A 12,748-nucleotide genomic window follows, 5' to 3' on the forward strand; every position below is an offset into this window, starting at 1 on the left:
GCTGCATCTGTCTTTGTATATTCTACTATCATTCCTCTAAACCATGGGTAGGCAAACTAAGGCCCGGGGGCAGGATCCAGCCCAATTGCTTTCTAAATCCAGCCCGCGGACGGTCCAGGAATCAGCGTGTTTTTACATGAGTAGAATGTGCCCTTTTATTTAAAATGCATCTCTGGGTTATTTGTGGGGCATAGGAATTCATTCATTCCCCCCAAAAAAATATAGTCCGGCCCCCCACAAGGTCTGAGGGACAGTGGACTGGCCCCCTGCTGAAAAAGTTTGCTGACCCCTGCTCTAAACCAACCTTTCTTAACTGGTGCTGTCCTTCCTGGCTGGGGCTGATGAGAAGGCACCATTTTACAGCCTACTGTGAACAAAAGTTCTTAGCATACACGTATATCTGCCTCTTTGACAAAGTGTTCTGAGCCTCAGGAAAAAAATATGTACCAGACAAGTGATGATGACAAGGTTACAGAGAGACTCACTCCTAATGGATTCAGGTGGATTTGAAAGTATAAGCATTGCCTGCGCCTGCATTAGTTACCAAAATTATTTCATCATTTGTGGAGTATCAATGCTCACGTGGACTTTGCAACATGCTCTATCATAGTATGGCAGGTGCACGATGACTACGCTGATGAGTTCTCGATCTGACTTCGTTGCCCATGGTAAGTTAGACTGGATGGGAGGGTCCAGTGTGTTAACACTTCTTCTGCTTTTACAGACACAACATGCCTCGTGAATCTGCCTCCCATTTCCTGCCATATTAGAGAAGGAAGCACCAACATGCATATGCATGTTCCTTTGTGCTGGCAAGAAACTTGAATCCTGTGGGGAATCACACACACCCGTTTTACACCAGGGCAATTGTTACAGCACGCTGCAGGCTCACTTTCTGGTCAGTATACCATCTCTGTGCTGTACAGACCCTAAACTCTCCCCCCACCACAGAGAATCCTTCATCTATGAATATCTTACTGTCATCCCAAAAGAAGCCCTGCTCAAAACACGACCACATTGCCAAGTGGCTTGGCACAAGAACCAAAGAACATTACACTCACTTGCCACTCAAAGAAATCATTCGTTATTTAAATATATATATATATATATATATATATATATATATATTTCCAGATTAAAATATTGGGCAGAGGCTAGTCAAGCAACGTGGCAATTTAGCATAAGTGCTTTTAGAAGATATGACTGGAAATTGTAAAAGCATCTTTAAAAAGTACCCTTACACATGTGAACAGTGGGAAGAAAGGGTTGGGATTTTGATCTCACTATGCTTTCGAGGGATTTCGCTGACTGCCTGTCATGGATGAAAGTAAGCAAACTTCAGAAAATGAAAGTAATGGAAGAACAGGAACCGTAATTTTATACAATTTGGCAATAGAAAGAAAACTACTGGAGGAGCTACCTATCAAGCGTATTTGCTACTCTTGTTGGTTCGGTAAAGAAACAAAGGCACTCATTTTCAGAATAGATTACAAAATCCCTAAGCAGACATTTCCTGCTCTTAACCTCAAATTACAGAGGAAAGAAAATAACAGCCTAATTATGCACTCCTTTAGAATTCTTGCAACAACATTAATCCTGATTAATTAATCTAGCATGAATAAAGTTGAAGATATTTCTACAAGGTTTCCAATTGTAATTTGGCTTAATTATCTAGAAATTTATCTCGAAAGTTTCACCCAGAGAGCAAAAAATACTCAGAGGAGCAGTTTTAGATGCTGAAGGCAGGCAGGCAGTAATATATATACACCAGATAGATAGATACCGAATACCTTTTTGCTGCTGGTGACACAATTTCTTTTCTGGTTCCTGATGGAGAAGGTAGAGAGCCACTGGGTTTCTTTGGTAGAACAGTTCCATTATTAACAGTAGTCTTTAAAGGCAGTGTTTGTACAAGGGGTCTTGCTGTTAAAAAAAGAAAAAGAGATGATCAAATAGAGGATTACAAGTATACAGTCTGTCTGATGAAAAAAATAAAGGGTTTGCAAATGTTTCTGTGTGTCTTCATAGCTGAAGCTGCTCACACTGAGTCAGACCACTGGTTTATCGAGCCCAGTACTGTCTACAGAGACTGACAGCAGCTCTCAAGGGTTTCAGCCAAGAAGTTTCTCCCAGCCCTACCTGTTGACTGAACCTTGGATCTTATGCATGCAAAGCAGAACATTTACCATTGGGCTATGACACTTCCCCCACATTATGAGAAATAAGGATTATTTCAGTCTACAATCAGGGTGCAAGTCAGCAGCCTTAGAAATTGCTTCCTAAACTTTAAACTGCAATCCTACACGCTCTGTGCACAGAAAACAGGAAGTGGAGTGGGTCTTCACTGGGGACTGCACAGGAGACCTCAGCTCTAGATGGCGGCATAGCATGGTTTGCCAGATTCCGGGGCAGGCAGGTGCACATGTGCGCCAGGGCAGGTGGGGAGCAGAGGGTGACAAAGCTCGCCACACCAGCCCAACCCTCACTGCTGCCAGAGCACCACCCTGATTGGAACCAAGTGGGGCTGTACTGTGCCATCTGTCTGCCCTAGCAGGGTGAAGCCCGGCTTGTCAATGCGGTCCTTGGATCATCCCAGCTTCATAAAGTGGTTCAGGGCTGACAGGATGGCATGAGAAGGACGCAGCAGCCATGCCCCCTTCAGTCCCAGCCTCATCAATGAGATCAGCTCATTTATCAAGCAACTGCCCAACTTTTCCTACTGAAAATCTCTGGGGCACTAGCCTGGGCAGTATGTATGGAGACAACAAGACACCCCTTTCAGCCTCGCTGATGTGGTCCAAAGGAAAGCAGAGCAATACATCTGCTTAGCGGCAAAAGTTGCCAGAAGGAGGTGTACAAGATTTGTGTAAGGTTTACTCCTTAGTTGTTTCTTCTCCCAAAGATGTCCCTCAGAAAGTAATAATGAAAAGAGTTTACCTAATAAAATGTTAAATGAACTGTCATTCATAGATCTGATTCATCCAAAAAATGATTCATTTTTCAAAGCATGTACCAGGATATATACTAGATTATCAGTATTTCATGCCTCACCTTCTGAGACATCAGAAAAGAAGAAAAATGATGTGGTCAACCTTCAAGAGTGTTGCAGCCACAAATACATAGGTCTTTCCATATATGGAATGCTGAACAAGCTTTCTTCATATACTATGCAGGACACTATCGGGTACCTTGGGAAAAGGAACACTTTCCTAGCCAGAGCATGCTTCAGATAGACTAAACACTTCAAAATCAAACTGCAAGTTTGATCAACTGTATACCATGAAAAGAAGTTGAGACCACAAACTTCTGTCAGATAATTCCAAGGATTCAATATACTTGACTGGTCCGAAAAATATCAAAATTATTGCAACATTTGCTCAGGTCTAAGGAGTGAATTTGAGAGGGAATGTTTGAAATCGATACCTTTGGTAGGTCCTTTCTTGTTCTGCATGGCCTGTTGCTCCTCAGTAATGTTCAAGCGCCTAACAACATCTGCCAGAGCAGACTTGAGCAGCTGGATGTCATCTTCCTGCATCTGAACACGTTGCTCCAGCGAAGCAATGCGGTCTGTCACCTCCATGCTGCTAGCGGCAGAGGCACTGTCATCTAAAAAGAGTATTTTAGAAAGATGGGGTTTTATTTTGGAAATTTGTCATGAGGTATAAGGAAACATCGTCACCTGAGAACTTTTACTAACCATACAAACTATTTTCCCACTATTATCAATGTTAAGATTCAATTGCAGAAAGTTGTTAGAAGCCAAGCTAAATTTTAGATCTTAAAAACCTACAAAATCAACCTTCAGAGTTTTGTTCATTGTATCGTACTTTGCTATGCAGAACTTTTATTTTCAAAGGAGAACTAGATTGTAACAAAGAAGTCAATCCAGCATCACTTCTTTCTTTTAAGGTGTAAAAGCAGGAAATCTACGGCATGAAGTGAAATGACAAAATGAAATGAAAGACTTTACAGCAAGGTATTTTTCACCTTGATCAAAAGTCAACACAGTACATGTTCAAGAGCCCAATACAAATGCAAACAAAACATTAAAACATGGCTATTTTTATATAGGAACAGTTATAGTAAGATTATGGAGCAACCTTACTGACCACCAGTTAGTCCTTTGATACTAAAATAGGCCCCAATGATTGAAATGTGAAGCAAAAGAAAATTCCTCAGCCAAAGCTAATTGCATTTAGAAACCGCCATGGGGCTCAGCAGCAGATCATTTTGCAATATAGCTGTATGAGGTATTAATCCCAAAATTAAGATTTAACAGGCACTTTGGCATTCATATAAGATTCCACAGACATGAAGCATGCCTTGAAGAGACATAAGGCCTACACTGCTCTAATATGCTTGTACTTTAACTCAGCTGGAAGTAACAAGAATTAGCATACTGGACAGACAACCCCATCGCAGACTGGATGTAAAACATCATAAAACAAGCTCAACTTAGCAAGCATCCTTCTAAATTCAATATGACTTTACATAGTTCCAGTCAATGAGTTTGACCGGAATTTGGTCCCGTCCCCCCACTTCAGCAATTCCATCAACAGTGGTCCTTGCTCATGTGCAACAGCTATGCGGCCAGAGATTCTAGCCCTCTGCACTTGACTCTTCCTAATGCATCTTTCACAGCCTTCTCCTTGTCCACAGCAAAAATACAGACACAAGCATGGGTTGGATTCAAAATTTACTTCGAAATGAAATACATCAGTATTGTCAATTTAGCCCCCTTCCCTAATTCCTTGATACCAACACCCTCTGCAAAAATGGCTGGGGTAAAAGACAACAAGGGAGGCGGACGGTACTTTGTGCTAGGTCAACCCTTTATACTAAATATTTGGGTGGGCGTGAAGCTCACATACATCCAACATTTTTCATTCCCAGAACAGAAGTTGTGCCAGCGTGCAGTTAAGCTGTGGTGGTGGCTCAGCAGACATATAACTTTTTTAAGGGCGGCACAGCGCAAATGCAGGTCTACAATGAGAAATAAATTTATTATAAGAACTGAAGCCAGACAGCAGCTACTGAAAACAATGAGACAGCAATACAGGTTATGTCTGAGTCCTGTCCAATACATTTTAATGTTATCCCTTCTCCTCCCTTCTGTTCTTGTACTTATCTTCATAAGTTTCACCTTTGTGCATCGTTCCTCCTAGATTTGCATGCATTAGGAATCCTCCCCCGAAGAACTGTACTTTGGGAGCGTCCACACCCCCATCGTTCAGCCCAGACACTGAGGTCCAGCGCCGAGGGTCTTCTGGCAGTTCCCTCACTGCGAGAAGGGAAGTTACAGGGAACCATGCAGAGGGCTTTCTCGGTAGTGGCACCTGCCCCGTGGAACGCCCTCCAATCAGATGTCAAGGAAATAAACAACTATCTTACTTTTAAAAGACATCTGAAGGCAGATTTTTTTGAATGTTTAATGCTGTATTGTGTTTTTAATATTTGGTTGGAAGCTGTCCAGAGTTGCAGGGGAAACCCAGCCAGATGGGCAGGGTTTTATTTATTTATTTATTATTCTGCAGAGACCTTTGAGGGAACTATGTCTCCAATGAGCCACCAAGCCCACTTTTTGCACACACCACTCCAGGAAAAGAGGAGGGTTGTTTTGGGGATCAGATAGGGCAGATGGGTAGGGAAGCAACCTCTGATCATAATCCAAAATGAGGGGGGGGGGATTAATGGGTCTTAGAGTTAACCTCTCCTTTGGAGGAAAGCTTTTAAGAGCCCCAGAAAACAATTTCCAAGCAAAGTTGGGAGGAATTCAACTTATTTCCTTGGAATGAATTCCAACTGTGTTCAATGGCACGTATGTCTAGGACTGAAGCCTGAACGATAAGAGTCATATGATATATGTCTGTAAATTGCCTTGGGAGATCTATGTGGTAGGCAATTCACAAGTTAGTAAACAATAAATAATATAGCAAGAAATATTCTTCAAATAACGTTTGAGAATGACACATGTTTATTTAAAAATCCACTAGAGAGGTGTGCCAGTTATCTCTGGGTACACCATATAAGATGTCAATAGCTGTAGAATGTCTTCATTTAAAAAAAAAAAAGTTTTTCAATTTAAATACTGCCTAGACAAATTTTTCAAAAAATAGTATTTCCTGGCTTTTGTTTCACAGACATAAAGCACACGCTCTTAACATTTAGCTCATCGCTGAGGACCATATGTTCCCAAAAGAGTGTTCTGTATAAATGGGAATGCTCATCACGCTGCTCCTTTTCTTTCCCTGCTAATTAATCCATGATCTCACTGGAAAGATTCCGCATGACTCTCTCCAGGACAATACAGGGTGATTAATCCATCCCCACAGTACCTTCCAATTTTAAGCCATCTTGTCGCTGAACTGAGCAGGGCATGAAGATGTATCAGAAATGTGATAACTAACAAAGGCTGCGCTCTCAACAAGCAGGCCCAGCTTATATATAATGGAGATAAAATCAAGGCTTTCCAAGAAAGGTAGTTTAGAAGAAATATCTTCCACTGCTATTTGAGCAGGCAGATAAATTTTAAGAACACAAGAGCGAGAAAACCTTTTGAGCAGCCATCGGGAAACTAATATCCGCAGTAGCTAAACCTGTGGAATATTTACAGTATTCCAAGATGCCTCATTTCAAACAGGGGTCTCATGGCTACACAGGCTCAAGAACAGGTAGAGAGAGGAGACTGAACTATGGCATCTGTGGGAACTTGGGCTTCTTTTTGTAGGAAACTCAGCATCATCCTACAACTCAAGGGTTATGGAACATTTGGCATTGATGAGAGTTGGAGTCTACCAACGTCTGGAAGGCAATAGCTACCACGACTCACTGTGGTATCTGAAGCCAACAGTTATCACTGAAAGTAGGCACAATGGACTGTGTGGACAAAATGGTTCTCTAAACAAGGGTGCCTGGTGTTTTTCTGCAGGGGAGGTCTCCCCTAATATTGTCTGCAGCCCCTGTTTTTAAGTGCTCATGAAATGCACTCATCTGGGTCTTTAGTGTTGAAGCTGCAGCTTTCTGGAATCAGTTAGCAGGCAGATATGTTTTAACCGCCCATTTCACATCAGTGACTTCTACTCACGGGGGAAGGGAAATCCAGTGTTACTATCCCGATACTAGAGAGAAGGGAGTTTACATTTAGGGCTGACATTTTCAGCTGTAGTCCTATGTATCTCATAATGCTTAGTTTCACCCAAAGTTCACACTGCTGCCATTTGGCAAGTGTTACTCATGTACACATTAAGAAGGCCTTTAAAAGGGAATAATACCTTTGGACCCTCACTATTCAGACTACATTACATCCACCCTCTTCCATCTGCACTGGCTTCATGTTTAGGTCCAGGCCTTTTCAAGGCACTATGAAACCTTAAATGGCTTAGGACCTGGGTACTTGAAGGACCACCTCCTCTTATATGAACCAGCCCAACAGTTGTGGAAATCAGCAGAAACCCTGCTGTGTGTTCTGCTGCCAAGACAGACCCACTAGGCATTGTCACGAGACATATGAGGGGTTTTTTTATGGCAGCACCCAAAGCTAGAGAGGTTTCTCCCAAGGAAAGATCAACTAACACTGTCTTTGATGGTTTTAGATGGGCAGCAAATGTCTTTTTATCCCACCAAACCTTTAACAGCTTTTAAATCTGAAGAATCTGAAGAAGTGTGCATGCACACGAAAGCTTATACCAAGAACTAACTTAGTTGGTCTTTAAGGTGCTACAGGAAGGAATTTTTTTAGCTTTTAAATTGTTTGTTAAAAGACCTCATTGAAATGCAGGCTTAATGTATTATTTTTAATTGCTGGTCTTGGTTTTTGTCATATTGAGATACACATTTAATGCTGTAAGCCACCTTGGGAGCTAAAGAATCCCATTGTTTAGGAAAGTATTTCAGTGTTCGGAGGACTACAGAGAAGTTAGGAGTACAAACACACACACACACACACACACACACACACGATTTTAGTTACGATTTTAGTTACTTCCGCTTGCAAAAATGTTGTTCTGAATAGACACTGCTGTTTATTCCTCCGAAAAGCAAAGCAATAGATACACATGCACACACCTTTGTGCATAAGCCAACATCAAACTTAAGATATATCACCTGGCCCACTGTTTCCCAAACATTTCAAAATCAGATGCCCCAACTCTCAACTTAGAAACTGAATGCAGCATCTAAAACTCCTATGCTAATTCTCTCCCCCCCCCCCAAGAAGCTTCTACACATCCTGGTGCTGCATAATTTGTCACCTACTCCTCCATCTCAGTAACCCCAATGTGGCACAACTTGCATTTTGGGGAACCTTAAGCCCTGGCTCTTGAAAGGCCTACTCCCAATAAGACATGCAAGGTAGTTTATACCTTTCCTGAGAGTATCCCATGCCACACTCTTAAGAAATACCGACTACATCAAAATAGAACTACAAAACCCTATTAAATTTAAATCTATAGAGAGGGTGAACTGTGGAGCTTGTATGATTTTTATGTAAACTATTTAAAAGGGAAGAGGGCAGAAGCATGGCATACTTAATTAAAAAGTAACAAATGTGTTACCGGCATAATGAAGTACAATTACTATTTAAAGAGTCCCTTGAATAGCAGCCAAAAGTATGATTTCCTAGTGAAGATCCAATGGTTTAATTTAGAATTCTGAATGTTGCTTTATTCATAACTAAAATGCTTATCTTTTTCCTACTAGTTTTCTTAGGGAAGGATAGCTTAAGTATTAAATTCCCACACATGTTGATGCATGATATTAGCCTACAGCACTCAAAAGCATGTTTGTTCTTAAAAACCTACAGTGAACTCTAAATGCAATGTAATCAATATGTAGGAATGAGTTAGAGTAGTAGTATCATTCCTTCATTACATACATTTCTTCTGCAGTATTTAACAGACATGAATGAATTTCACTAGCTGTGGGGGGCTTGTTTCCTCCACTCCCCAACATTTAATTATTTGTATGTCATCAAATATTGGGGTTTTCTGTATAAGGGTTTTAGTTAACTATACAAAATATATTCACAAGTGAAAATACACTCACACATGTATATAAATACACAAAATGTTGTCAAGAGTTTGAGGGTGCCAGATCCCTCTAAATCTCTGGTTCCAGTACGTGTTAAAGGCTATTTAAGCCAGGCTACCTTCGTGTGTTCAGACGATCACCTACCTGATGGGCCATTAAGGAAAGGGGGCTCTGTGAGAGATTACAAATGTTTGGGGCTCCTTCAATGCAGAGTTAGTTAGAAGACAAACGAAGAGCTGGGAGTTAAGGGAGTAAGAAGCTGGATGCAAAAAGCAGCAAGCTGGAAAGCCAGAGAGTCTAATTTCTGTTTGATTTCTGATTGAATCCAAGGCTGCAGCCAATGCCAGAATTAGGGCAATGCAGGCGGTTTCCCTGCACAGGGGGACAAACCCATGGAGTCCAAAATAGAAGGCAAGAAGGAGGAGGAGAGCTTGAAAATAAGAAAGGAGGGCCAGATTTTGTCCTTGCTCAGGGCAACATATTATCAGAGTCTCTCTCTCTCTCTCTCTGTAAATATATATATTGCATATATGTGTAAATAAACCATGTATATTAAGGATACCACGGTCTCCGCTGTGCCTCATTTCCAAAAGGAAACTCGGGGCCTGGGTAAGTCTGGGTAAGTGCCTGGAATCTTGTACAGCTTGGAGATTAGGGCGCCATGCAGCAATATTATCACATGTGATATAGCCAGACTTAAGCATCTTTCTATGAGTTTCAAGAGAAGAGTTAAGCACCTGCTTTTAGCACACACACACCCGCCACCCCATATAAGCAACAAGTCTATTAAAGTACTTTACTTTGGTTTAATCGTGTGTGTGGAATTCTGTTCTTAAGACCAAACCAGACAAAATGCTAAATGCATCACTTGGAAGTTCCATCTTTTTTTTTGCTTTTGTTTTTCATACTTAATAGCAGCCTTGGGAGGACATGGTTTTTATCAGGGTTGTGGTGTACAGGGTTGGGTTGGTTATCCCTGTCCTCTTCCACCACAACACTGAAGAATTCCTCAGACTTCAATGGGGGAGAAAGAGGTCAATATTTTCACTATGATCCCATATCCTGTAACTGCTACTAACTGTAAAAAAAAAAACATTCGCAAACAACCAAATATGCAAATTCAAGTGATGCATTTAGCATTGCCTCTAGTTTGGCCTTAAAATGTAAACATTTAGAGAGAATATGCTGTTTGTGATTCCTACTAAGGAAATCTTTCCATATAAAAACAAAAGAAACCTGGCAATGCCTGACAACAATCTAGCAGGCAACGATAATAGACATTTCTTGTGTTTGGTCAGCTTGGGCGGTAGACCTCCCCTCCCATATCAAAACCAACATTTGCTGAAAAAGTTGAATTACAAGTTTTTTTGGCAGCCAACAATAAAGACACGTCTTCCACTCCACTTTATATGCCGAGAGAAGCTTCTGGATCCCCACTGCGCTAAATAATTCAGCAACACTGGCAGTTAACTGAATATATACTATGCAGTATATAATAATTTTAAGTTATACTAGCTTTAGGAAATGTCTCCAAGCCAAAGTCCAAAATGATCTAAATATCTAATCTTTCACAAGACAAACTGACTTTTTAAAACACACACACACTTGCCTATGTGGAACCTGATAGTCGATGATTGATGGTTACTTTAAAGAAAAAGCTGTTAGGGCTACATTCAGTTAAACTGTTATGCTAGGAGAAGCCATCACGACAACTCCCAGTAGCACAAGGGGACTTCCCCTTCTCCCCAAATCTCCTCTGGAGGATAGGGAGAACCCCCAAAACAGCGGGCAGGGGCAGAAGAGGGACGATTGTTCTGTTGGGTCAAGCAGAAATGCTTGCGCTGACAGTACCATCTTCTTAGTGCTATGCTGAATACAACCCTTAGGCTATATAACATTCATGTTTTGGAAAAGGGATAGGAATGTCAACAGAAAAATGCAAAATTTTACCAATGTATTTGCCTGGTGTGATATCAGAATGTCTCCCACCGGTCTGGTACCGGAAGTGACCAAAACTTTTCCAATAGTTTAAATGTGCCTCTGCCTCTGCGTGGTTTCTATTTTGAAACAAGAGTCAGGTCTTGTCTTTCATGACCCCATTCTGCATATACCTGGCATGTTCCCAGGCCACACTTCTTGCTTCCATATGGGGCATCTTCATATGAGGGTTTTGCCTTATCAAATAAACGATGTGTTCAGCCATTCATTGTGGACTGTCAAGGACTATGGAGCTTAAACAAGATACCTCTTGGTTAGAGGCTGTTCTAATTAAGTGAGGCTGTGCACTCAAACCTGAGATCTCTTCCAGTACAGAAAGAGTCTACAGAAAATGTGCAACATCAGCCCCTGTGCCTGGCAAGCAGACCAAGAGCTCTGGATTGAGAAGATCTCCTATATTAGGAGTGTGGATTTCTGCCCTTACTTGTTCATCAGAGGAATGCTAGCTGACCTTCAGACTCCAGATGTTTCCAGTTTTCTGCTGCTTCCAGCTTCTCCACAGGCTCCAGGTCTAGATTCAAGTATCTCCAGCCTAGTCCTGACAAGAGTCATTCCAGAAAAAAAAGCCTTCAAGTACTTGCTACCGTTGCTTGCTACCGTATCCGTTTTCCAGAGTTGCATTTATTTTGGAGCGTTTGGAAAACTTGGGTTTCCTGGACCCTCTTTAGTATTTAATCAATGTTCCACTGTCACATGTACTGCAGTTATACATTTGACTCTGGTAACTTCTGAGTTTGTTGCATGTGGCATTGCTGGTCAGTGATTGTATTCATCTCCTCTGGTTAAGAACATATTTCTTTACCATTTGCTATGTAAAGAATACATGGATTGACTCCAGGTGAAGGGCAGAAAATCTAGCACATAAATGTTTTAATAAGTAACTAAATATAGGTCATTACAAAAAAATGGTGTAATGCTCCTCTGTGCTCACGTTCTTCATTTTCACGGCTTGACTACAGCAACAACCAACTTATCTTCACTTCTCTCTCCAGTTTTCCTCTTTCCCATGTACAGCTCTGCATTGTTTATGCATGCCAACACACAAGAGTGCTTCCAGATGGGTGTTTACTGTGGGATCAGTGCTCCTCACGCTAGTTTTTCACAGTGTTCATACAATGTTGTTGGCATCAAAATGCCTGCCCATTATTCCCCATTTCATTTAACTTCAGTTGACCTTTTGCAAGAAAACTCCGATAAGTAAAAGGGGAAAAAAGCCTTGCTGATTCTGTTGCAGTATCTCAACGGCCTGTTTGCAAATTAAGTTCCCATCTGGAAGCACGGTTAACACTGCTATTTCAATATAGCCATCAGAAGAAAACACTGAGGTAACTAGGGACTCATCCACACTTAAACTTGTCCCACTGCTTTCCCCCAGAAAACCTGCTCTTTAGAACTGAAGTCATAACTCGTGCTCCATCTGCTTGATGTTGCGTCTTTTTGCGTTACATCCCGCTGTAACCCGGAAGTACCGGAAAGGGTTACTTCCGCGTTTCGCCACTCGCGTATGCGCAGAAGCACTAAATCGCGCATGTGCAGAAGTGCCAAATCGGGTCACACACCTGCGCAGACACAATGCTTCGAGTTGCGGGCATTTCACGTTACGGACGGGCCTATGGAACGGATCCTGTCCATAACACGAGGTACCACTGTACTGGTTACGAACTTAATTTGTTCCGGAGATCCGTTCTTAACCTAAGACCGTTCTTAACCTGAGGTACCACTT

General features: G+C 41.6%; 1 protein-coding gene across 5 annotated transcripts in view; it reads right to left on the bottom strand.

The window, feature by feature from the left end:
* EML1 (EMAP like 1) overlaps window positions 1-12,748 on the bottom strand; it is a 136,283-nt gene that overhangs the window by 44,123 nt on the left and 79,412 nt on the right. For all 5 annotated transcript variants that reach the window (XM_081019895.1, XM_081019897.1, XM_081019896.1 and 2 more), the window contains exons 2-3: window positions 3,424-3,606; window positions 1,791-1,923 (exon numbers count right to left, since the gene is read on the bottom strand). In XM_081019895.1, coding sequence (XP_080876021.1) covers window positions 1,791-1,923; window positions 3,424-3,606 — 316 coding nt within the window. The remainder of the gene's footprint in view (window positions 1-1,790; window positions 1,924-3,423; window positions 3,607-12,748) is intronic.

Source organism: Podarcis pityusensis, assembly GCF_964106645.2.
Source record: "Podarcis pityusensis genome assembly, chromosome: 1".
NCBI classification, from domain to species: domain Eukaryota; kingdom Metazoa; phylum Chordata; class Lepidosauria; order Squamata; family Lacertidae; genus Podarcis; species Podarcis pityusensis.